General features: G+C 43.0%; 1 protein-coding gene across 3 annotated transcripts in view; it reads right to left on the bottom strand.

Annotated features, from left to right (window-relative positions):
- The window catches only part of bicc1.S (BicC family RNA binding protein 1 S homeolog), a 152197-nt gene extending 133456 nt beyond the window's left edge, over window positions 1-18741 (bottom strand). For 2 of the 3 annotated variants that reach the window (XM_018226866.2, XM_018226867.2), the window contains exon 1: window positions 18304-18741. In XM_018226866.2, the coding sequence (XP_018082355.1) occupies window positions 18304-18481 (178 nt within the window). In that variant the 5' untranslated portion in view covers window positions 18482-18741. 3 annotated transcript variants of the gene reach the window in all.
- Between the last annotated feature and the right edge of the window lie 8546 nt (window positions 18742-27287).

Here is a 27287-nt window from a genome sequence, read left to right as displayed (position 1 = left end):
ACCAAATCTGGTCCTTGAGGGCCTCCAAGGCTCCCATGTGTTATTATGGTTGGAAGGCCCAGGTCATGTCCTGATCCACAGAACAAGAAGTGAAGCATTTTCCTTGCTTGGGAATATTGTATTCCTTTAAGAAACAGTAAATAAAGCTCCAAGATGCCTTTGTTTGTTCAAGAAATGAGAACTGTAATAGAATATACTATGTTCAGTAAATATTATCCATCCTATAAGGTAAACACAACATATATTACATAAACCCTCTTATTCAAGACTTTTCTGCTGTAGAGGAGGAAGGGTTTGCATATGGCAGTATCCTATCTGAGTGGATTAAGGAGTTAGGTCTTCCTTAAATACAATCGCCTGCCCCTTCAGGGTCAGATTCAGACCTTATGAAGTCTTTGGAGGCAATCGGCCCCAAGGTATAAGATAAGAATCCCGAAAGGGCTTTAAATTTCAAAACGAAGACAAGAGACAGTAAGGCCGAGTCCTCACAATTCTATAAAGACCTGGAACACATCAGTATCACTTTAAAGAGACTCAAGGAATTATATATACAGTAATAGCCTAAAATGAAGAATGCATTTTTGCATTCGTGAACAGATGCCACATACCAACTAAAAATCTAGATTTGAAAATGGTATGCCCAACTGACACTTGCCACACACCATTATACCCAAACACACCCTACATCCCAACCCAAACCATTATAGACTTAAATTAACAAATAGCGACTATACATAGAGAGGGCAACAAAGCTGTTCTCAGTGTCCTGGACATCTTAAAGGGAAACGGTCATTGGAAAACATGTTTTTTCCCCAAAATGCATCAGTTAATAGTGCTGTTTCAGCAGAATTCTGCACTGAATCAGTTTTTCAAGAGAGCAAACAGATTTTTTTATATTTAATTTTGAAATCTGAAATGGGTCTAGACATTGTCAGTTCCCCAGGTGCCCCCAGTCATGTGTTCTGATAAACTTTAGTCATTCTTGGCTGGTACAATGCAAGTTGGAGTGATATCAACCTTCATTACCCTACAAACCATGAAATGATTTGAATAAAGACCTGGAATAAGAATAGGAAAGGCCTAAATAGAAAGATGAGTAATAAAAATGAGCAACAACAATTGTGTAACCTTACAAAGCATTTTTTAGATGGGGGGTCAATGACCGCCAATTGAAAGTTGGAAAAAGCAAGAAGACGACAACTGAATAATAATAGTTGGCCATTCTAGAACATACTAAACGTTAAAACGTAAAGATGAACCACCACTTTAAAATAATCCTGTGAATTCCACCTGTTAATCATTGCAAACCCCACGCAGCCTGGTACACTGCATTACTTTGCAGAGAGCACATGCGGAATGTCATTACCTAACTGGAATTAAAATAAAGCTGCAAGTTCCTAATAGGGAGAGGGGTGACATAGCTTCTTTTCTAAATGGAGAATTAAGTATACTCAGCCCACATATTTCCAGCCAGATATTTCAGCTCTGCACATTTCCAATGGCATTCCCAGCCAGCAACAGTAAATTCCTTAACATATTTGAGATATATTTTATTATATTTTCTTTTAAATACACTTTAAGACTTATTCGGCAAAAACAGGGGGGGGGAATAAGTTAAAAAAATGGGGCATTTCTGGCCATAATTCTGTCTTATTCAGTCACTCCTATGACGGCATGGACCAGGCACAAGCGTAATGTCCAGTTCAAAAAGACAAATTTATATCTTCAATTTATCAGATATAGCTTTTTGCTGTCCCTGGTAAATGCCTCCAATCATGTTGGGCGAGGACCATATCAGGCCCTCAATGCATCATCATCTAAAGGGTTAGCATTGATTGTTACTATAGAAGCCAAAACCCAGATAATCTGGTCTTTACCCTCCACAAATCAGGAAAAAATCCACCCATTTGGTAACCGTTAGCGTGTACAGGGAGTTTTTAAGTAGTGGACTCTTTCTGTAAGTTGGATCTACATTCTTTAAGTCTACCAGAAAATCATATAAACATTAAATAAACCCAATAGGCGGGTTTTACTTCCAATAAGGATTAATTATATCTTAGTTGGGATCAAGTACAACCAACTGTTTTATTATTACACAGAAATAAATAAATAATTTGGATTATTTGGATAAAATGGAGTCTATGGGGCAAATTCACTAACTGGTTGAAAATTCACCAGCGCTGGATTTGCGCACATCGCAACACTTCGCCAGGCGTAAATTCACCTGGACAACGCTAATTCATGAAGATCCGAAGTTGCCCACAGGGTACCGAACGCTGGCGAAATTACGCTCAGCAGTTCGAAGTTATGCTAGCGTTGGCTAATTAGCATATGGCGTGCAGTTAAAGTACAATGGCCGTATATGCTGCAGCAAATACATTACACAAGGCCAGGGAACCTTAATAAAATTATATAAAGTTGTTATAATGCCCTACACATGTCCCCACTGTATAGTTTAGGTGCCATATGTTAGCAAATGTAGGGAGGAAGGAGGGTATCCTAAAAAAAAATTTACAATCTTTTTCAGTCTATCACCCTTTAAATAGGAAAAAACCCCAGCGTTTTTTGGAAAATTTTTAAACTTTTTTTTGAGGAACTCCTATCTACTCTATTGTACTTCGCCTGGTTTGAGGTGGCAAAGGCAAGTCTGGCGATAGAGGTTACGTTCAGTAACGCTCTTTCGCCAGACCGAAAATTTGCCTGGCATTAGAGTGCGAAGTTGCACCAGAATCTATCTCCTTGGCGAAATGACGCCAGCTACCGTTAGTAAATCGACGAAGTGCCAAAATGACGTCACGCTGGCGAATTTTCACCAGCGTTAGCCACTTCGCCCTTTAGTAAATTTCCCCCTATGAGAGACAGCTTCCTGTATAATGGGTCCCATATCTGTACCAAAAAAATTCCACCCCAGGATCTCGACCCCATACAAGGGGCATTATTTAAAAACAAACAAATAAATAATAAAAACAATGTTCCCAACAGCTAACCCTCCTGCTACAAAGCAAGTCTGCAAAGTAAAGTAACTTCCCGGATCTCAAGAAAGATTTGACAGTAATATAAATTCTGGTTTCAGAACACAAATCCTCACTGTCCATGGCCAACAGCCAAGAGTCCAATAACCAGGCTAATTCCAGAAACGCATTCCATAAAGCGCTTTGTGATACAAATTCATCTCCCACTCACTCTCTAAAGATAAACCCTTCCAAAGTGCGTTGTCCAAAGCACCCAATCACCCTTATTAGCTGTGGGAGACTTTTTTTTTTTTTGTTTTTTTTTGTTTTTTAAAAGGGTGCATTTGTTAACTAAACCTCTCTCTTGGCCAATGAATAGCGTATCCAGAGATGATAACGTAAATCCCCAGATAATCATTTTTCACGTTCTGTTAATTTCCACATTTTGGGACGGAGCCACTTTGGACACAGGATATTAACAGATAAGACTTACGTAACCGTTGCTGACAATGCAGTTTGCTAAGACGTATACTAAACTAACTGCGCTTACAAAGTCCAAAAAACAGACTCTATATATAATCAGGTTTAGGTTCCATGGAGTCTAGATTAAACAGACAGCAAACAGTATGGAGAACTACATGGCAATGGATGGACTAAATGTGAAGACCCTACATTGCTTGTGTCATTGTGTAGCTTTGAAAATGCTTTTGTCGGAGATGTAACATAGGCTACTGTCCACACATACACAAATATATTCATGTGTTGTATCTGTAAACAGAAAAATAGCAAATTGGCCTGCATTCCAAGGAGGACAGATCATTAATCCCCATCTAATAGACGTGTTTGTGATTCAAAGGCAACTTTGGTTTGTTGTAGCTAAAGGAACGGTGTCCCGGGTTAAGACAATATTCATGGTAAGAAGCCATCATCTGCCCTGTCAGAATTCCAACACTTTTTTGAATGGTTGCCGGGTTAAGATTAGAAGTGTAACGTATGGAAACCAATATTGATGATGGTTACCCACTTGGTGACCAAAAAATACTGAGCGTTTCTTGAAGTTACAGCGGGGATTAATGATTCTGAGGAATGTTAGCGCTCAGTGCTGAGCTCTAACACGCCACAAAGCAGAAAAGCTCTGGCAGCTCGGTAGCCTAAACAAAATTATTATAATCACTTGGGGGAAGTCTTGACACCACCATTGGTTAACTCCTTTGTTCTTCTTTAGAAGGATTGTACCTAAAATGTATAGGTAAACCAGATCTTAAATCAGGGTGAAAAAAAAAACCCAACAGTTAATGCAGATAAGGGAGAACCAAAAGTACGGACAGTAATAGGAGGGAGAATAAGGCAATTTATGAATAAAATCTCTGCTATGGATGATAAGACTTATTTCTGGTGAACAACTCCTTCAAAAATCAACACAGGCATCAATAATAATAAGCTTCTACCTTGATTAGGAATTACTACAGTATCCCATTCTCTCATGTAGAGGCAACATAATTGGAAAAAAGGGGGTTTTCCATAAAAAAATGTGAAGAATTAGCCTACCCTGTATAAATGTTCAGGTGTTGTGCAAGAGTAACCTTGGAAAGTTGCCCGAGTGGGCAGTAATAGCAATTATTACTTCTAATATGTTATAGTTGTAATAGCACCCATTCAAATAGAAAGCACCAAGAGATCACAAATGCATAAAATATTGTACAATTTAGAATTACATTTACATTGAAATAGCCAGAACTTTTCTAAATGACAAAACCCTGATGGATAACAGTAATAATAGCAGCCATCAGAAAGGAATGCTGGATTCAGGGCCTCTGCTGTAAAGTGCTGGACAAGTTAAAAAACTAACCTGTTAAAGATTAACATGCCCCAGCGGGTAGGCTCATTACAAGGGCAAATTCCAAAGCCACTAATCACCAGGCAGGGGCATGTAGATTTAGGGCACATTACAGAGATGGTTGGGAGATTTGTACATAATATACAAGAGATTGGGGATATCGCTGATAAGAAGAAATTCATTCTACAGTCCGTGAAGAGTGTTGGAATAAAGTCAGGTATGGGATCCATTATCCGGAAGAAACCCATCATCCAGAAAGTTCTGAATTACAGGAAAGCCGTCTCCCATAGATTCCATTTTATCCTGATTTTAAAAAATGATTTCCTTTTTCTGTGTAATAATAAAACAGTCGCTTGTACTTGATCCCAACTAAGATATAATTAATCCTTATTGGAAGCAGAACCATCCTATTGGGTTAAATTAATGTTTAAATAATTTTTTTTAGCAGACGAGGTATGGTGATCCAAATTACGGAAAACCCCTTATCTGGAAAACTCCAGGTCCCCTACCTGTATATAGTTTGTACCCCAGACAGCTGATGGTTGGTTGAGCATGCTGAGAGCTATAATTCAGCAGCAGTTAATAGACACCCTAAAGCTGGGTATAGGAGTGAATATTTCCCCAATTTGGCCACCCAGACACTGGGTCAAATCTCTATTCCATGACCCCTGAGCCAACGACTGGATCAGTCTGTAGCCCTATAAACACCCATTGTCCAGTGAAATTTTTGAACCAGTTTGATATCCATCAGAAAGTTCCTGCACACAGAACATGAAGCTGCCAACTGATATGTGGCCAACTTATTGGGTTTAGAAGCTCCACTTACAGTGGACAACCCAATATCCCATATTCCAACTTCTTATTTGGGGAATCAAAAGAAAGTAAAGGTGTAACTACTTTAAAGGGATTCTGTCATGATTTTTAGGATGTATTTTTTATTTAGAAATGACACTGTTTACACTGCAAATAATTCACTCTACAATATAAAATGTCATTCCTGAACCAGCAAGTGTATTTAGTTGTAATATTGGTGTGTAGGTGCATCTCAGCTCATTTTGCCTGGTCACGTACTTTCAGAAAGAGCCAGCACTTTAGGATGGAACTGCTTTCTGGCAGGCTGTTGTTTCTCCTACTCAATATAAGTGTGTCGCAGTGGGACTTGAATTTTTACTAGCAGTAAAGAGTGACTGAAGTTTATAAGTCACTAGACTGGGGGCAGCTGGGAAACTGACAATATGTCTAACCCCGATGTCCGATTTCAAAGTGAAATGTAAAAAAATCTGTTTGCTCTTTTAACAAACTGATTTCAGTGCACAATTCTGCTGGAGCAGCACTATTAACAGATGCATTTTGAAAAACCATGGTCACATGACAGTATCCCTTTAAGGCAGGGGTCCCCAACCTTTTTTTTTTTACCTGGGAGCACCATTCAAATGTAAAAAGACTTCAGGAGCAAAACAAGCATGAAAAAGTCCGCTGGGTGCCAAATAAAGGCTGTGATTGGCTATTTAGTAGCCCCTGTGTGGACTGGCAGCCTACAGAAGCCTCTGTTTGACAATATACTTAGTTTTTATGCAATTAAAACTTGCCTCCAAGTCTGGAATTCAAAAATTAGCACCTGATTTAAGGAACATCCAAGGGGATTGAAGAGCAACATGTTGCTCATGAGCTACTGGTTGGGGATCACTGCTTTAAAGGACCAGTAACATCAATCTATATATTTTTAGTATAGAACAAAAAAAAAAAAAAAAAAAAAAGACAAATTAAACTTTTAAATCGCTAAGTCTTTATTAAGAAATAATTTATCTAAACTCCACTTCAGAAAAAGCGATCCATCGTGCAGCGCTCGATATCTCCTCCCTGCCTTCCTTATAGTAGATAGTCAGGGAGGAGAAATTGAGCGCCGTATGATGGATCATCGCCTTTTCTGAAGAGGAGCGCAAGCGGAGTTTCGGTACGTTTTTTCTTAGTGATTTCAAAGTTTAATTTGTCTTTATGGGGTTTTTTTTGTTCTATACGAACGAATTAAAAAAAAAAAAAAAATATGTGACGTTACTGGTCCTTTAAGGCATTGAGAGAACAAGAATCCATACAGCTGTGCATGACCCTTGTATTTATAACTTAAACACCATAAGGCCTCCTAAAAGCATTGTCAATGGCTGTTGAGAGTTGAAGTTGAACCATGACTGGAGGGCAGTAGATAAGGCAACAAACAGTTACCAGGAGCCAAGAATCCATCAGCAGGAATGGCGGCCAATACAACAGCTTGCGGACTGTAGCCATAGCCCGACTCAAACACAGCTGCGCACACCTAACAAACTATAAAAAATTGCCATTTCTCAGATTCATTTCATTGAAACATGGAAGCCGGGAATAAACGCCAGGGAATGCTCTGCTGGACTTGGTTCTCAAAAGAACAGGGCACTAAACAAGGGTTTTAATCACAAACAAGGAAAATGGTCCTTGCACCAAGAAACGAGAAAAGAAAAAAAAGGGGGGGGGTTAAAAAAAAAAAAAAAAAAGGAAGGTATTTGGGCTGCAATAACAAAACTGTTAATCTTGGGCTGTAAATAGAGGAGGGGGAAGAGTAGAGACTCTGCATTAACATGACACTGAAACCACTGGCTGAAGGTCATTATCGTTGGCAGTAGGTGGTTCCCATCATTAGCAACTGCCATTAACCCAGTGAAAGTTCTTTAGGAGGAAGATGTGAAACCCCTCCTGCCTAAACCTGCATTCAAGTCTGACAGGAGCCCATCCTTTCTACAGTTTGTCCATTGAGGTCATCAAGCAAAAAATCTCGGGTGCAGCTTTCCAAAGAACGTTCTTTAGCTCTTTTTGGTGGTCAACATATGGAAACCTAACGATGGACATTCCAACTCAGCTGGCCCAAGTCGGCCGCTTATCCTGGCAAAATTAAAATTCCCCAAAAGTCAATAAGGCTGGCCTCAACCAAAATTCCATCATGCATGGACCGTGTTAGGCCATGAAAGCTGCCTTCTCCCTAGAAATCTGTACAAGCCCCACATTTTGTCCTATCACTGGTCCATGGACCAAGCATCTGGCCCACCAACTTACCAAACCAGCAGATCTTAGGAACACCACATCTGACCATACATTCTGCTTGTATTGCAAGTATTGTTGTACCATGAATGGTCATTGGAATCTGCTGGTCTCCTTCAGCCCTAAGCTGACCCAACTATACTACAGGTATAGGATCCCTTACCCGGAAACCCGATATCCAGAAAGCTCCAAATTACGGAATGGCTGTCTCCCATAGACTCCATTTTATCCAAATAATACAAATTTTTAAAAAATGATTTCCTTTTTCTCTGTAATAATAAAACAGTACATTGTACTTGATCCCAACTAAGATGTAATTAATCCTTATTGGAAGCAAAACCAGCCTATTGGGTTTATTTAGTGTTTAAATGAATTTCTAGTAGTATGAAGACCCAAATTACGGAAAGATCCGTTATCCGGAAAACCCAAGGTCCTGAGCATTCTGGATAACAGGTCCCATACCTGTACTTATATTTACAGTTCTGTAACTTGTACAAAGCAATCGCAATCCGTTCTAGAGGAATCCCTGAAGCCGAGCCCATAGTCAGGTAGCATTTAATGGTCATTTCTTAGATCAGCGGTCCCCAACCTTTTTTGGCCCAAGGACCGGTGTACAGCCAATTTTTTTTGCAAGGACCGGGGGGGCGTCCAATTCGGGCGCGCCACGCTAATTGGTCGATAGGCTCAGCGGCCCAGTTCAAGACTGTCCATGGCCCAGCGGTTGGCGACCCGTCTTAAATAGCAAATATCTGATTGGTTGTTATGGGTTACTAGACCAGCTTATGAAAGGTGCAGACAGTTGTATTTAATTGAACACATTAAGTTATTTTAAGAAGTTCTTTGCACATAATCCCATCCAGAAGTCTGGCGACGGTATTTCTACAAATACATCAACCAACGAGGGACTTTCCCGGTCGCTATGACTCAGCTTCATGTTCCAGACAATCTGTTTTTGTTTTGATGGGTTTTTTTTTCTTTTTAAAATTAAAGGCAAAATAGGCCCAAGATTAAAAAAAAACAAAAAACACACACTAGTGATAATTCATACAAAAAATGTAAATAAGCCAGTATAAGAACATATAAAAATTGCCTTGGCACGTTATTAGCTTCCATATCTTCAACAGTCTCTGTTTAGCCCCAACTCTCAGTAACAAGGGGGATCCCTTACAAACCAATGGGCACAGGCAGGGGGCACAAGTGTACCGGGCCTGAAGGGGGGCCCGGCAGTGCTGAATTTCCGAAAGGGGCCCCTTGACAGCGCCGAAGCCGTGCCGCCTCCTTCCGAAGTCCCGACAGCCAAAATGCGGAAGTGCCGAAAGTTCCGAATCGGCGAAAAGACCCGAAGCCACGGAAATAGTCGAAGCAGCAAAAAGACCCGAAGTCACAAAAGGAGGCAAAGTTGAAGTCCTGAAGCCATGAGTTCAATTCCTCTGAACACCAATGTGTGTTTTTTTTTTCTTTTAAATCCCATGGCCACTGGTATTATTTTAATGCTCTATAAGCCCCTGCCACCAATGTTTTTTTAAAAAATATTCTTTGGGGCCCCAATTTTTTTTTTTTAACTTGTAAGGGGGGGGAGGCTGGCGCCAATGTTTTTTTTTTTTTTTAAATATTCTTTGGATCCCCAATTTATTTTTTCTTTAACTTGTAAGGGGGGCCCTGGAACCAATGCTTTTTTAAAAAAAAAAAATTTATGGGGGGCCCTGGCGCCAATGTTTTTTTTTTTAAACTTATAGGGGGGCCCTGGTCCCCAATAGCTTTTTATAACTTGTGTGGGGGGGGTTACCTTTTTTGAACGCTGATGTCGGTGTGGTCTTTTAACTGCGATACGGAGCGGGCGGGATCTGTGGTGGGGCATGGGGCCGGGATGGGCCCCGAAAATGTTGTTGTATGGCGCCCTGTGATTTCTTTGGGCGGCCCTGGGCAGGGACAGGGATCTGTTATTTACCTTCCTTCTCAGCTCAGGTCATTTGGTTTCCAGTAAAAAGGACACTAAACATTTCATGACCTGTTAATGGGTGTCGGAATGACGAAACTGCCAGTAGCATCACAAACAGCTGTTTATGGCCTTGGATTCCTTCACAGGGACAATACAAAGCCCAGTGCCCCCTAATACAAAGAAAACGGTCTCCTTTATCCTCAGGAGTGGGTCCATAGAAAACAAATAAAAAGACTTGTGTGTAAACGACAAAGGAAAGCCATTGTATTGCTACAAGCTGAAAAGGAACCTCCAGCATCACTAAGGTCCCAGGGATACTATTCGCTCTGTACACAGATCATTGCAGGGATATATATATATATATATATATATATATATATATATACAGACAATACTATCGGTTTAAGGAGAGGAAAGGCCGTAACACCCACCCTCGTCTAAATGTAACCGTCTCCCATAACTTGCCTGTGAATGCCAGATCTTAATTACCATCTTTCATGAGACTGAAGGGAAACATTTCCTACGCGGCGTCCAAATGGTTAGCGGAGCGTTTCGGTACAGTAAATACAATGTTGCAGTTAGAAACGTCTCAGTCCTTTTGGGGTTTGTCACGTTTTCTCTTTTCAGTCCTAGGGTGCCTTGGAACCCCCCTAATCTCTATGACCCTCAATAAACCTTCAGTTTAATTTTAATGTTACCAATGGTTTAAATTTAGCCAAATACAGGGTCAAACCGGCCTCCCAGATTCCAGGCACCAGCCAACGACGATTCTCACCAGCCACTTTTGTATTTCCACCATAGCTCTACCGATTACATCAAATACAGTCTACAGCTAATCCTTATGAGTGGGGCCACTTAATGGCAATTTCTCTGGTGGGCCCCAGAAGGCCCAGTGTACATTTCACTCTCTAATAAACTTTCCCTTTTATACCAAATGAAATAAAAGATCAGCCATGGATGGTCACCAAGGTCCCATTCCTGGCCTCCTATGAACCCATCCAGTTCCAACCATGAAAACTGCGAGTATTCTGCATAGTCTACTTTGATTTGGACAAGCTGCGTGGTCTACCAGGAAAAATCAGAAATCTGCCAGATTTAGGGGAGGGCACACAAAGTTACTTGGGGAGATTAGTCGTCCATCGATAAATCACCTCTTCTTCAGGCGACCAATCTCCCAGCCGGCTAGAATGTAAATTGCGGCGGGATGGCACTCAGAACGCTGCGGTATCTGAAGTCGTCCGAAATTTCCTTGTTTCGCAACTTCAGAAAACAAAGAGTTCCGAATGCCATCCCGACGGCGATTTAAATTCTAGCCGGCTGGGAGATTAGTTGCCAGAAGAAGAAGGAACGATTTATCGCTGGACGACTAATCTCCCAAGTAGCTTTGTGTGCCCCTGCCGTTAAGAGTACACAACATGACACAATTGTCAGATAACACGGATGAGTTCTTAAACTGGACCAGAAAATGCTCCGGCCAAATTAATGATTAAGAATCATCATGGCCAATCCTCTAGGTAGGCTTCCCATTCCCTCACTCTTAGTAGACATCATATTCAGGAAAGTCTCATATCAGTCTCAGGCTTCCTCTGATTGGCGCTTTGCAAATGCAGTTGCCAGCAGACAGAACCACATTTTTGATGTCTTTGTGGCACTATATACGTCATTACATTGACAGGTCAATGTCCAATGTCTCCATTCACTATACATGGGTCTACTGGAGGGCAGCATGGCCAACCCCTTAGTCAGTCTATGAGTAAGTGCCCCAACAGGCATGAAATGTGTTAGGCCTTCATCTGTTTGTCCGAATAAATGGCTTGAACTTTTAATTATATATTTTTTGTCACAAATTTTTTTTACACAACATAAAGAGAATGGTGCGAAATACCAATGAAAATAGAAGCCCTACCAAAGTATATTGAAGTCCAATAACAAAAATAAGCAAAAATAATGAGAGAGAGAGAGAGAAAATACTCAACGTTCACGCCACTCTATGGGTGCATGTATATGAGGCAACAAGAAAAGTTGTCAATTTCTCCAAAAATATTTATTAGGATATTACAGGAGAAAGCCTAACATGTTGAGTCATACTAAACTCATAGGCTAATGGGTACAACTCTGTAACTCTGTACACTTCTTATATAGGGGTTGGGACCAATCAGAACCATGAATACCTGAGCCAATGAGTAATTGAACAACAACATTCCTTTAGACTTTAGCATCAAATTCCATGAACACTCACTTGGCTTCCTCAGCAACAAACCAGAAATGAGGCACTTGCAATTCATACATGACATTTTTTAGGAGGGTTTACTGAAAAGTCTGTTTGTTATGACTTTCTATTTAGGAAGGACCAACATGCAGCCCTCCTGCTGATCTTGCATTGCAACCTCCACTGGACAGGGATGGCTCAAAACTGGACACCCCTCTGCGGCCTGGATACCCCTCTAGAAGATTCTGTTCCTTGCCATTAGGGATGCACCGAATCCAGGATTCGGTTCGGGATTCGGCCTTTTTCAGCAGGATTTGCATATGCAAATTAGGGGCGGAGAGGGAAATTGCGTGACTTTTTGTTACAAAATAAGGAAGTAAAAAAATGTTTTCCCCCTTCCCACCCCTAATTTGCATATGCAAATTAGGATTCGGATTGGTATTCGCCCGAATCCTTCGTGAAGGATTCGGGGGTTCAGCCGAATCCAAAATAGTGGATTTGGTGCATCCCTACTTGCCATACAAATATAAGGCAAAGGCAAGAACGAGCCCACATGTATCCTACTTTCTATACAACTCAGAAGGTAAATTGAAAGAAAAGCAGTGGAGTAGCAGCTCCTATTGAACGTTGCCCTGTCAGTTGTAGTAGAATTCATGGGCTCACACAAAACATCTCAAATGGAATTGAGTTCACATAGTTCTGCTCACGGGCCCAACACCTTGACAACTGCCCAGTGTTTCTTCCTCCCACAAAGAATGCGGAATGTGCCTTTAATTCCTTTATTGGAATCCACTGTTTTGCCAAAAACAGCCCAGACACAAGAAACCCACGGCTCAAACAGCCAAAGCATCTTACCTTCAGCCTTGCGCTCTCCTACAGACTGGGTTTTGCATGAGGAGAGATACAGAGAAAAAGAAGTTGTATTAGAAGTCGTCACATAAGAGAGAAGGAAATTAACTCTGTGCTTTATGTCTTCACAAACATGTCACTGTATGTGGCCTTTACACTAAGATATAGAATTACACTATAGAGGTATGAGATCCGTTATCCAGAAACCCATTATCCAGAAAGGTCATCTCCCATAGACTCTATTTGATCCAAATGTTTTAAAATAGGGATGCACCGAATCCACTATTTTGGATTCGGCCGAAGATCCTTTTTGAAAGATTCGGCTGAAAGCGAACCAAATCTGAATTTGCATATGTAAATTAGGGGTGGGAAGGGGAAAACATTTTTTTACTTCCTTGTTTTGTGACGAGATTTCCCTCTCCGTCCCTAATTTGCATATGCAAATTAGGATCCGGTTCGGCCGGGCAGAAGGATTCGGCTGAATCAGAATTCTGCTGAAAAAGGCCCGAATCCTGGGGGAATCTCGAACCAAATCCTGGATTTGGTGCATCCCTAGTTTAAAACAAGATTCCCTTTTTCTCTGTATTAATAAAAAAGTAACTTGTACTTGATCCCAACTAAGATACAATTAATCCTTATTGGAAGCAAAACCAGCCTATTGGGTTTATTTCATGTTTATATGATTTTCTAGTAGACTTAAAGTATGAAGATCCAAATTAAAGAAAGATCTGTTATTCAGGTCCTGAGCATTCTGGATAACAGGTCCCATACCTGTACTACAGGTTTTAAAAGGCAAGAACATCGAATAACGAATGGTGAGAATATTTTCCCCACGTGGGAACATAGGGCTAAAGAAAAACATAACACAATATACAGCTATGAATTCCCATTTACAGAATCCTATCTTAAAGGACCAGTAACATCAAAAAAAAAAAAAAAAAAAAAAATTAAAATTCGTTAGTATACATAAAAAAAAAAAAACACCAAGATAAATTAAACTTGAGTTATTTAGCTTTGTATTCAGCAGGTCTCCAGTTTGTAATTTAATCAATCTGGTTGCTATGGTCCAAATTCCCCTAGCAACCATGCATTGATTTGAATAAGAGACAGGAATATGAATAGGAGAGGCCTGAATAGAAAGAGGAGTAATAACAATACATTTGTAGCCTTAACATTGAAAAGCTTGAAAGAGAAGGCAAACCATTCAAAAAGTATAAAAGATAAAAAATGAAGACCAACTGAAAATTTGCTCTATAACATACTTAAAAATAACTTAAATGGGTGGTTCACCTTCAAGTATGTTATAGAAGGGCCAGTACTAAGCAACTTTTCAATTGGTCTTCATGGTTTATTATTTTTTATAATTTTTGAATTATTTGCCTTTTTATTTTGACTCTTCCCAGCTTTCAAATGGGGGTCACTGACCCCCATCTAAAATACAAAAGCTCTGCAAGGCTACAAATGTATTGTTACTTTTTATTACTCCTCTTTCTATTCAGGCCACTCCTATTCATATTCCAGTCTCTTATTCTAATCAATGCATGGTTGCTAGGGGGATTTGGACTGTAGCAACCAGATTGCTGCTGCATAAAAATCTAAATAAGTCAAAAACCACAAATAAACAACTAATTATCCAGCAGAAAATGAGCTTGTAATATAAGCTGATGCTACAGGTTTGCTAATTATTAAATTCTGATGCTAATTGCACTGGTTTCTGTGCTGCCATGTAGTAATTATGTGTATTAATTACTAACCAGCCTTATATTGTGACATTTCTATTCTATGTGTACTGTATATTGTGAGTGGGTCCCTAAGCTCAGTAAGTGACAGCAGCACAGAGCATGTGCAGTGAATCAGCAGAAAAGAAGATGGGGAGCTACTGGGGCATCTTTGGAGACACAGATCATTACTGCTAAAGGGCTGTGGTTGCCTTGGGCTGGTACAGAAGCACAAAACATCATGTACAACATTTCTAGTCTAATGCTTTAGTTAAGCTTTAGTTCTCCTTTAAAAATACTCCTCAAAAAAACCATCTCAAGTCCACAAATAAAACACACTCCCCATGTCTCAACCCCCCACTATGCCCTATCCTTCACCCACTCCAGCATGTAAAGGGTTAATGGTGCAAGGCTGACACAGCGAGGGTTAACACCAAGGAAATACATTTCCATTATTTCGGGCTCCAGTGGAACATCTGCTTTTCTTTACTGTGCAGAGCCCAGTCCGGGAATGTTATTGTTTGAAGAGCTACAGAATGAATCAGCCAATGAAATGCCCCCGTGTTGGGATAAAAATAAAACCTACACTTTTAAATAACTGCCCCAAACTTAAAGGCAAAAAACTGTTATAACATAATGCGAGTTTGTGTTCCCGGGGGGTTGGGTTACAGGGGGACAAGCATTCCTATAGCAAACGGCTCCGACTAGGGGGAAGGTCTTTCCCTGCTCCTAATCCTCGGAATCCCAAGGGAAAACTCAACAACTTCCTTATAAACACAAGTCCAAGCTGCTCATAAGAGTCTGCAAAGATTCACCCGTCTGCTTCATTGTTGAGCCCACAGGCTGACGGCACCACTGAGAGTTGCAGTTCCACAACAGCTGCAAAGTCCCAGGCTGAGCCCTGTATTCAGTCCAAATAATGGTGATATGGGTAAAGTACTCACCACTGCCAGCAGGGGAGGCTATTGCACTCAATACAAAGGCCTTAGGGATCATTCCACAAAAGGGGACTTCCTATCTGCTATACTGAAGCGCTCTATATATATTTTGCTTATTATTTAAAAGCATTCTCTTAGTCGTCACCCGGGGCTATTGTTACAGTCAGCAGCTGGTTACTAGGGTCGCGGGACCCTAGCAACCGGATAAGAGTCTCCAGACTTGGAAGCTGCAGAAGAGCATCGAAGACCAACTGCAAAACTGGCTTGAAAAGTGATATATTAAGGCCAAGGGGCAGAAGGAGATGGAAGGGGCAATATGCTGGCCCTCTATTAATACATGTGACTAATAATAAATAATAACAAATAATAATAATAAAAACGTTGCACAAAAACACACGTGAATCTGGTAAAAGCGCTGGTGAAAATCACACGGTGACAATTGGCCGTGTCATTCTCATGGGAAGCAATGGGGCATTATTCAACTTGCTGATTGGTCAGTGAGACTCACTACACTGTGTTAGTAAAACCAATGCACAGATCCTCTATGTGTAACCTGCTCTTTAACTACATCTCCCAGCAACCCCTGAGAGTCAATGACGTTGCCTTGGCATCTCTACCACTCACTTCTTTTTGCCGACCAAGAAAAAAAAACAAGTGTGATTGAGGGGGGAGACACAATAATATTTCAAAAAAGAAAAAATGCGAGTGTCCCCCAAAATAATGAATCAATCAATTAAAAAAATTAAAAATGTATTAGGACATCAGAGCAAGACCTAACGCGTTTCGTACCTGCTGGGGCACTTACTCATAGGTAAAACTCAATGTTAAAACATCCAAAAACATTATTTGGTTCCGTTAATGAGACTTAGATCTAGTTAGACAACCCCCCTAAACAGCAGCAGAGTCTCAGCACCGTCACTATTGCAGGCTCAGGGGGATAAGGGATAAGTCCATCTATAAGGGGGGAGACAAGGGATGAGAAGTGGGTGCTCTGTGCATTTCGGTTGGGTCGTAGGGGGGCATGTTTGGCAGGGCGAATCCCTACCCAGTGTATAATATTATACAGAATGGATTCTGTGCAAGGGAAGGTGCTATAAGAGGGATTCAGTGTCAGGTAAGGTTATATAATAGGCTAATACTGTGCAAGGGAAGGTGCTATATACAAGGATAATACTGTGCCAGTTAAACAGCTGATTGATACCTTGTCAGGTACAGAACCAAGTAAATTGCTTACAGCAGCCATTGAGCAGCTGGCAGGGTCGGACTGGGGGGCCCGGGGCCCACCGGGACTGCTGTCCAGGGGCCCCCCTCCACCCCTACTAAGATGCGTCGGGCCAGCAACACCGCCGCTTGGCGCGTATGAGCAAGAGCGCCGTTCGGCGCGCATGCGCAACGTCGCCGTTCGGCGCGCATGCGCAACAGCGCCGTTCGGCGTGTATGCGCTGGCGGCGATGCGCATCGCCGGAAAAATTTTTTTCCCCCACGATTGGAAATATCTAGAGAAGGGTTCTGGCCCGGCGGGGGCCCACGAGGGTCGGGGCCCACCGGGTTTTTTCCCGGTTTCCCGCCGGGCCAGTCCGACACTGGCAGTTGGGATGAAACTGTACCCGGGAGGGTGAGAGGCCAATGAGCTGAGCCTGGAGGTGAATTACAAAGAGGAGGAATAAGGGAGGCTGTGCCCACTCTGTACCAAAGCAAGCAGGTATAGGATCCCTTATCCGGAAACCTGATATCCAGAAAGCTCCGAATTACGGAATGGCTGTCTCCCATAGACTCCATTTTATCCAAATAATCCAAATTTTTAAAAATGATTTCCTTTTACTCTGTAATAATAAAACAGTAGCTTGTACTGGATCCCAACTAAGATACAATTAATCCTTATTGGAAGCAAAACCAGCCTATTGGGTTTATTTCATGTTTAAATGAATTTCTAGTAGACTTAAGGCATGAAGACCCAAAATACAGAAAGATCCATTATCCGGAAAACCCCAGGTCCCGAGCATTCTGGATAACAGGTCCCATACCTGTACAAGGGGTGTAAGACAAACCAATAGGGCACCTTTATATCTTCATAAAAACATTTCTTTTAGTAGTTTAGTGGGTGACGGGGTCCTATAAGGATTGTGGTGTTGGGCCCTTGTTCCAGCAGATCAGATCCATAACTGGCACCTCACTGGGCACTGGCAGTGCAACTCTATACAGGGGGCTCAGTCTAATAGTGTTGGACATTGGGTAACGTGCTGCCCCTAATCAGGGTGCTATACTTATCAGGGTGCTATACTTATCAGGGTGCTATACTTATCAGGGTGCTATACTTATCAGGGTGCTATACTTATCAGGGTGCTATACTTATCAGGGTGTTATACTGAGCAAGATGTTGAGCTCATAAAGGGTGCTATAATCAGGGTGCTAAATTGAGCAAGGTGCTGCCCTTAATCAGGGTGCTATAGTTATCAGGGTGCTGTACTGGACAAGGTGCTGGGTGCTCTGTGTCCCTATGTGGGTATATATGAGAATTCAGAGCTGCTGGTAGAGGCGCAGAGATGGAGGGAGGGAGATGTAAATCAGAGGAATGAGAGTCACAGACAGAAGTTTGCGGTGAGTCGGGGGAACACGCGGAGCTCAGGGGTCGGGATGGAGCAGGAGTCGGGGAAGAAAACACGGGACAAGTGGAAAACTGGACGGGACGGAGGAGGAGGGAGAGGGATGATCAGTCCCGTTATGTGACTCCGAGTCCCGGACATGAGAGAATAAGGAGAATCCCGGGGAGATGAAGAAGTAGAAGCGGAGGGGACTGACCTTGTAACATTGTCTCGAGCTTCTTCCGATCCACGCGGAACCTTTCCTCTCTCCACTCAGGATCGTGGGGGGAATCATCCTCGGAGCCCGGGACTGGGGAGTCAGCGCTCCGCTCGCTATTGGATCCCGGGTCCGACTGGTTCATGTCTCCGCCGATAGACTCGCACTGAGCCGCCATTCTACTCAGCGCCCGGGGCGCACTCGCTGCTCAGAGTCGGGAGAGAAGCGCAAGTCCAACTCACTCCCTGCCCCGCGCACTCACTCACCGACTGACTCCTCTCCGCCTGCGCGCGCCGCTAGTGTCCCTCCGCTCTGGGACTAGCGCCTGACGTCACACCGCCGGGAGGCTGAACTTTATTGCAGAGATCTGGTCTGTCAGTCATCTCTCTACTCAATCCCTACACTTTATATTCTTGCCTATAGCAAGTCCTGCACTTCCACCGGAACTTCACCCAAAACACAATAAAGGCAAATATAACTTTCTATTTATTCATTCAGGGGGGAGGCCCTAATTAATCAGCAATTTCAACCAATATTGGTAAAAACAGGATAAACTCTGGATATGTTGGGGCCCTAAAATGAATTAGCTGTGGACATACCTCCCAACATTTTGGAAGTAAAAAGAGGGACAAAAATTTTTTCCCGCACATAGCGCAGCAAATTTTTTGACCACACCCCTTTGTGTGGCCACACCCCCTAATTACCATGTTTGTTTTACAAAATTTGGCAGGTTATGAAAGTTTGAAAATATTTCTCCTTATCTAAACTGTGTTTTTGTGTCTCAAAATTGTTACAAAAGTATCTTATTTGCACCTGTTAGCTGTTCTGGGCTCTCTGCTAAAAGCCAATTAAGTGAGAAACTTTGTTTCTTTTTCTGGCTGTTCAGTGCAGAGAAAAGAGGGACTTTCCGTACAAATGAGGGACTGCGGGTTGAGCTGTCAAAAGAGGGACTGTCCCTCCGAAAAAGGGACAGTTGGGAGGTATGGCTGTGGGGCCCCAGTGACCTCTAATTACATCACTGGATTCATTAGATCTATTCTCTGGCATCTCTCTATATCCCTGTCCTGCTGCTTCTCACTCCTGAAACAATGTAGCAGAAGTCACCTGATTAAAGGACTTCTTCCCCTTTAAAGGACACATTTTATGTACAAAAAGTAAGAATGTACCAGCGCATTATACCAGGGGTCCCCAAGCACCGGCCACGACCCAGAACCAGGCCACGGACAGTCTTAAACTGGCCCGACGAATTTAGCGACCAATCGGACGCCGGAGAATTAAGAGAGAAGGCGCGCACCCTGAAAATTAGAATGCCGGGTGCTTATCCATAGGAGACTCCCCATCAGGGTCTCCAAATTCTGCTGCTAAATATAATCAGAAATGGATACAACACCCAGTTAGAAAAAAAAAAAAATTATTACCATAATAGAAAAAAATATAGAACAAAAATTACAAAATAATATTTGGTGAGCAAAACGCGTTTTGACCTTAAGGGGCACAAATAATCAAAACAAGATCAAAAGGCAGGAATTGGACGCTGGCGCGCCGAATTGGATGCCGACCCCCTCCCCCAACCTCACCGACCCCCTCCCCCGGGCCTTGCAAAAAACAATTTGGCTCTACACTGGTCCCCGGGCCAAAAAAGGTTGGGGACAGCTGCATTATACTCATATAGATATAGAAGAATTGTGTTTTAAAAAAAGTGGTGTTTCTTTCAGGCTGATATTGAATATTTCTGCAAAAACCCTAATAATCTCTCCCTTCCACTTCCTGCTCCCTGAATTCCCAGGCTGTGCTCTCAGTTCACTGCACTGTAGGACAGGAACCAATCAGCAGCTAGCAGGACCTGATAGGGAACTGAAGCCTGTCTGTGCTTGTGTGACTGCAGGGCTGTGATTGGCTGTCCCCCTCCTACTGGGCTTCTGGCAGGGACCGTTAGGACACGCCCACCCCTCATTTGAAACACAGACAGGGACCAGAGAACATCTATAGGGGGCTCCAACAAAGAGGTGATTCTTAAAGATAATATTAATATTTAACACCGTGTAAAAGTAACACCATATATTACTTATAATTGCCTAAAAAATTAGTTTTTTTTTCATTTATCCTGTATGTCTCCTTTAAATTAACTTTGAGTATGAGGTAGAGTAGGGGTGATCCTGTTGCCGCCCCCTCCCCGTGTTTAAAAATCAGTGTTGGAGCGGGTCAAAGGGGAGCCATTGAACTCAGTAGCACTTTGTGCACTAGCAAAGTCAAATTTTCAGGTTAAAAACTGGAAATTTGGTTCTTATAATTATAAGAGGAGCCTTTTTGCTGCCCCTTGTAACTGGCCACTCTCTGCTGCCTCAGGCAAAGTACTCACCTTGTAGAGAGGGATATTCTGAGACAATCTGCAATTGGTTTTCATTTTTTATTACTGATGATTTTTGAGTTATTTAGCTTTTTAGTCAGCAGCTCTCCAGTTTGCAGTTTCAGCAATTTGGTTGCTAGGGTCCATATTACCCTAGCAACCATGCACTGATTTGAATATGAGACTGGAATATGAATAGGAGAGGGGATGAATAGAAAGAGGAGTAAAACAAAGTAGAAATAACACTTTTTAAAGTCAGTCTTTTGGCACCAATTTGTCGCTGTCATTAACACCATAAAGACCCCCGTCAATTAGAAATACAAATAGTAACTTCCCACAGAATCACCTGTATCTGTACAGCCCCCGAGGCACCCGCTCCTCACACTCGTACTGTAATCCAGAATGCTGAGGACCTGGGGTTTTCTGGATAAGGGATCTTCCAAAATTTGGATCTTCATACCATAAAATCATAGAAACATTAAATAACCCCAATAGGCTGGTTTTGCTTCCAATAAGGATTAATTATATCTTAGTTGGGATCAAGTACAAGCGACTGTTTTATTATTACAGAGAAAAGGGTAATCATTTGAAAAAAATTGGATTATTTGATTATAATGGTGTCTATGGGAGACAGCCTTTCTGTAATTCAGAGCTTTCTGGATAACAGGTTTCCAGATGACGGATCCCATACCTGTATAGAGTTATTTCTTCTATCTACAGGGGTTTTATCACTGATTCTTTTGTACCATATTACTCACAGTGATGTGTACGATGGGGCGGCCATCTCTCCCTACTACACCTGCTATCCCACAGTCACACTCCCTTCCCAGAGACTATTATCCACTGTTACTATAGGCACCATCTCTCCCTACTATACCTGCTATCCCACAGTCACACTCCCTTCCCAGAGACTATTATCCCACTGTTACTATAGACACCATCTCTCCCTGCTATACCTGATATCCCACAGTCACACTCCCTTCCCAGAGACTATTATCCACTGTTACTATAGGCACCATCTCTCCCTACTATACCTGCTATCCCACAGTCACACTCCCTTCCCAGAGACTATTATCCACTGTTACTATAGGCACCATCTCTCCCTACTATACCTGCTATCCCACAGTCACACTCCCTTCCCAGAGACTATTATCCACTGTTACTATAGACACCATCTCTCCCTACTATACCTGCTATCCCACAGTCACACTCCCTTCCCAGAGACTATTATCCACTGTTACTATAGACACCATCTCTCTCTACTATACCTGATATCCCTCAGTCACACTCCCTTCCCAGAGACTATTATCCACTGTTACTATAGGCTCCATCTCTCCCTACTATACCTGCTATCCCACAGTCACACTCCCTTCCCAGAGACTATTATCCACTGTTACTATAGACACCATCTCTCCCTACTACACCTGCTATCCCACAGTCACACTCCCTTCCCAGAGACTATTATCCCACTGTTACTATAGGCACCATCTCTCCCTACTATACCTGCTATCCCACAGTCACACTCCCTTCCCAGAGACTATTATCCACTGTTACTATAGACACCATCTCTCCCTACTATACCTGCTATCCCACAGTCACACTCCCTTCCCAGAGACTATTATCCACTGTTACTATAGGCACCATCTCTCCCTGCTATACCTGATATCCCTCAGTCACACTCCCTTCCCAGAGACTATTATCCCACTGTTACTATAGGCACCATCTCTCCCTACTATACCTGTTATCCCACAGTCACACTCCCTTCCCATAGACTATTATCCACTGTTACTATAGGCACCATCTCTCCCTACTATACCTGCTATCCCACAGTCACACTCCCTTCCCAGAGACTATTATCCCACTGTTACTATAGACACCATCTCTCCCTACTATACCTGCTATCCCACAGTCACACTCCCTTCCCAGAGACTATTATCCACTGTTACTATAGGCACCATCTCTCCCTACTATACCTGCTATCCCACAGTCACACTCCCTTCCCAGAGACTATTATCCCACTGTTACTATAGGCACCATCTCTCCCTACTATACCTGCTATCCCACAGTCACACTCCCTTCCCAGAGACTATTATCCACTGTTACTATAGACACCATCTCTCTCTACTATACCTGATATCCCTCAGTCACACTCCCTTCCCAGAGACTATTATCCACTGTTACTATAGGCTCCATCACTCCCTACTATACCTGCTATCCCACAGTCACACTCCCTTCCCAGAGACTATTATCCACTGTTACTATAGACACCATCTCTCCCTACTACACCTGCTATCCCACAGTCACACTCCCTTCCCAGAGACTATTATCCCACTGTTACTATAGGCACCATCTCTCCCTACTATACCTGCTATCCCACAGTCACACTCCCTTCCCAGAGACTATTATCCACTGTTACTATAGACACCATCTCTCCCTACTATACCTGCTATCCCACAGTCACACTCCCTTCCCAGAGACTATTATCCACTGTTACTATAGGCACCATCTCTCCCTGCTATACCTGATATCCCTCAGTCACACTCCCTTCCCAGAGACTATTATCCCACTGTTACTATAGGCACCATCTCTCCCTACTATACCTGTTATCCCACAGTCACACTCCCTTCCCATAGACTATTATCCACTGTTACTATAGGCACCATCTCTCCCTACTATACCTGCTATCCCACAGTCACACTCCCTTCCCAGAGACTATTATCCACTGTTACTATAGACACCATCTCTCCCTACTATACCTGCTATCCCACAGTCACACTCCCTTCCCAGAGACTATTATCCACTGTTACTATAGACACCATCTCTCCCTACTACACCTGCTATCCCACAGTCACACTCCCTTCCCAGAGACTATTATCCCACTGTTACTATAGGCACCATCTCTCCCTACTATACCTGCTATCCCACAGTCACACTCCCTTCCCAGAGACTATTATCCACTGTTACTATAGACACCATCTCTCCCTACTATACCTGCTATCCCACAGTCACACTCCCTTCCCAGAGACTATTATCCACTGTTACTATAGGCACCATCTCTCCCTGCTATACCTGATATCCCTCAGTCACACTCCCTTCCCAGAGACTATTATCCCACTGTTACTATAGGCACCATCTCTCCCTACTATACCTGTTATCCCACAGTCACACTCCCTTCCCATAGACTATTATCCACTGTTACTATAGGCACCATCTCTCCCTACTATACCTGCTATCCCACAGTCACACTCCCTTCCCAGAGACTATTATCCACTGTTACTATAGGCACCATCTCTCCCTACTATACCTGCTATCCCACAGTCACACTCCCTTCCCAGAGACTATTATCCACTGTTACTATAGACACCATCTCTCCCTACTATACCTGCTATCCCACAGTCACACTCCCTTCCCAGAGACTATTATCCACTGTTACTATAGGCACCATCTCTCCCTACTATACCTGCATATCCCAGTCACACTCCCTTCCCAGAGACTATTATCCACTGTTACTATAGGCACCATCTCTCCCTACTATACCTGCTATCCCACAGTCACACTCCCTTCCCAGAGACTATTATCCACTGTTACTATAGACACCATCTCTCCCTACTACCTGCTATCCACAGTCACACTCCCTTCCCAGAGACTATTATCCACTGTTACTATAGGCACCATCTCTCCCTACTATACCTGCTATCCCACAGTCACACTCCCTTCCAGAGACTATTATCCACTGTTACTATAGGACACCATCTCTCCCTACTATACCTGCTATCCCACAGTCACACTCCCTTCCCAGAGACTATTATCCACTGTTACTATAGGCACCATCTCTCCCTCTATACCTGTATCCCCAGTCACACTCCCTTCCCAGAGACTATTATCCCACTGTTACTATGGGCACCATCTCTCCCTACTATACCTGTATCCCACAGTCACACTCCCTTCCCAGAGACTATTATCCACTGTTACTATAGGCACCATCTCTCCCTACTATACCTGCTATCCCACAGTCACACTCCCTTCCCAGAGACTATTATCCACTGTTACTATAGCACCATCTCTCCCTACTATACCTGTATCCCCAGTCACACTCCCTTCCCAGAGACTATTATCCACTGTTACTATAGGCACCATCTCTCCCTACTATACCTGCTATCCCACAGTCACACTCCCTTCCCAGAGACTATTATCCACTGTTACTATAGCACCATCTCTCCCTACTAACCTGCTATCCCACAGTCACACTCCCTTCCCAGAGACTATTATCCACTGTTACTATAGCACCATCTCTCCCTACTATACCTGCTATCCCACAGTCACACTCCCTTCCAGAGACTATTATCCACTGTTACTATAGCACCATCTCTCCCTCTATACCTGTATCCCCAGTCACACTCCCTTCCCAGAGACTATTATCCACTGTTACTATAGGCACCATCTCTCCCTCTATACCTGTATCCCAGTCACACTCCCTTCCCAAGACTATTATCCACTGTTACTATAGCACCATCTCTCCCTACTATACCTGTATCCCACAGTCACACTCCCTTCCCAAGACTATTATCCACTGTTACTATAGGCACCATCTCTCCCTACTATACCTGCTATCCCACAGTCACACTCCCTTCCCAGAGACTATTATCCACTGTTACTATAGCCATCTCTCCTACTATACCTGCTATCCACAGTCACACTCCCTTCCCAGAGACTATTATCCACTGTTACTATAGCACCATCTCTCCCTACTATACCTGCTATCCCACAGTCACACTCCCTTCCCAGAGACTATTATCACTGTTACTATAGGCACCATCTCTCCCTACTATACCTGCTATCCCACAGTCACACTCCCTTCCAGAGACTATTATCCACTGTTACTATAGCACCATCTCTCCCTACTATACCTGCTATCCCACAGTCACACTCCCTTCCAGAGACTATTATCCACTGTTACTATAGGCACCATCTCTCCTCTATACCTGTATCCCAGTCACACTCCTTCCCAGAGACTATTATCCACTGTTACTATAGGCACCATCTCTCCCTACTATACCTGTTATCCCACAGTCACACTCCCTTCCATAGACTATTATCCACTGTTACTATAGGCACCATCTCTCCCTACTATACCTGCTATCCCACAGTCACACTCCCTTCCCAGAGACTATTATCCCACTGTTACTATAGACACCATCTCTCCCTACTATACCTGTATCCCACAGTCACACTCCCTTCCCAGAGACTATTATCCACTTTACTATAGGCACCATCTCTCCCTACTATACCTGCTATCCCACAGTCACACTCCCTTCCCAGAGACTATTATCCCACTGTTACTATAGGCACCATCTCTCCCTACTATACCTGCTATCCCACAGTCACACTCCCTTCCCAGAGACTATTATCCACTGTTACTATAGGCACCATCTCTCCCTACTATACCTGCTATCCCACAGTCACACTCCCTTCCCAGAGACTATTATCCACTGTTACTATAGGCACCATCTCTCCCTACTATACCTGCTATCCCACAGTCACACTCCCTTCCCAGAGACTATTATCCACTGTTACTATAGGCACCATCTCTCCCTACTATACCTGCTATCCCACAGTCACACTCCCTTCCCAGAGACTATTATCCACTGTTACTATAGGCACCATCTCTCCCTCTATACTGTATCCCCAGTCACACTCCCTTCCCAGAGACATTATCCCACTGTTACTATAGCACCATCTCTCCCTACCTAACCTGTATCCCACAGTCACACTCCTCCAAGACTATTACCTACTATAGGCACCATCTCTCCCTACTATACCTGCTATCCCACAGTCACACTCCCTTCCCAGAGACTATTATCCACTGTTACTATAGGCACCATCTCTCCCTACTATACCTGCTATCCCACAGTCACACTCCCTTCCCAGAGACTATTATCCACTGTTACTATAGGCACCATCTCTCCCTACTATACCTGCTATCCCACAGTCACACTCCCTTCCCAGAGACTATTATCCACTGTTACTATAGCACCATCTCTCCCTACTATACCTGCTATCCCACAGTCACACTCCCTTCCCAGAGACTATTATCCACTGTTACTATAGGCACCATCTCTCCCTACTATACCTGCTATCCCACAGTCACACTCCCTTCCCAGAGACTATTATCCACTGTTACTATAGGCACCATCTCTCCCTACTATACCTGCTATCCCACAGTCACACTCCCTTCCCAGAGACTATTATCCACTGTTACTATAGGCACCATCTCTCCCTACTATTATACCTGCTATCCCACAGTCACACTCCCTTCCCAGAGACTATTATCCACTGTTACTATAGGCACCATCTCTCCCTACTATACCTGCTATCCCACAGTCACACTCCCTTCCCAGAGACTATTATCCACTGTTACTATAGGCACCATCTCTCCCTACTATACCTGCTATCCCACAGTCACACTCCCTTCCCAGAGACTATTATCCACTGTTACTATAGGCACCATCTCTCCCTACTATACCTGCTATCCCACAGTCACACTCCCTTCCCAGAGACTATTATCCACTGTTACTATAGGCACCATCTCTCCCTACTATACCTGCTATCCCACAGTCACACTCCCTTCCCAAGACTA

This window comes from Xenopus laevis, chromosome 7S (genome assembly GCF_017654675.1).
Source record: "Xenopus laevis strain J_2021 chromosome 7S, Xenopus_laevis_v10.1, whole genome shotgun sequence".
Taxonomy (NCBI): domain Eukaryota; kingdom Metazoa; phylum Chordata; class Amphibia; order Anura; family Pipidae; genus Xenopus; species Xenopus laevis.
This window is presented reverse-complemented; position numbering and strand designations above follow the sequence as displayed.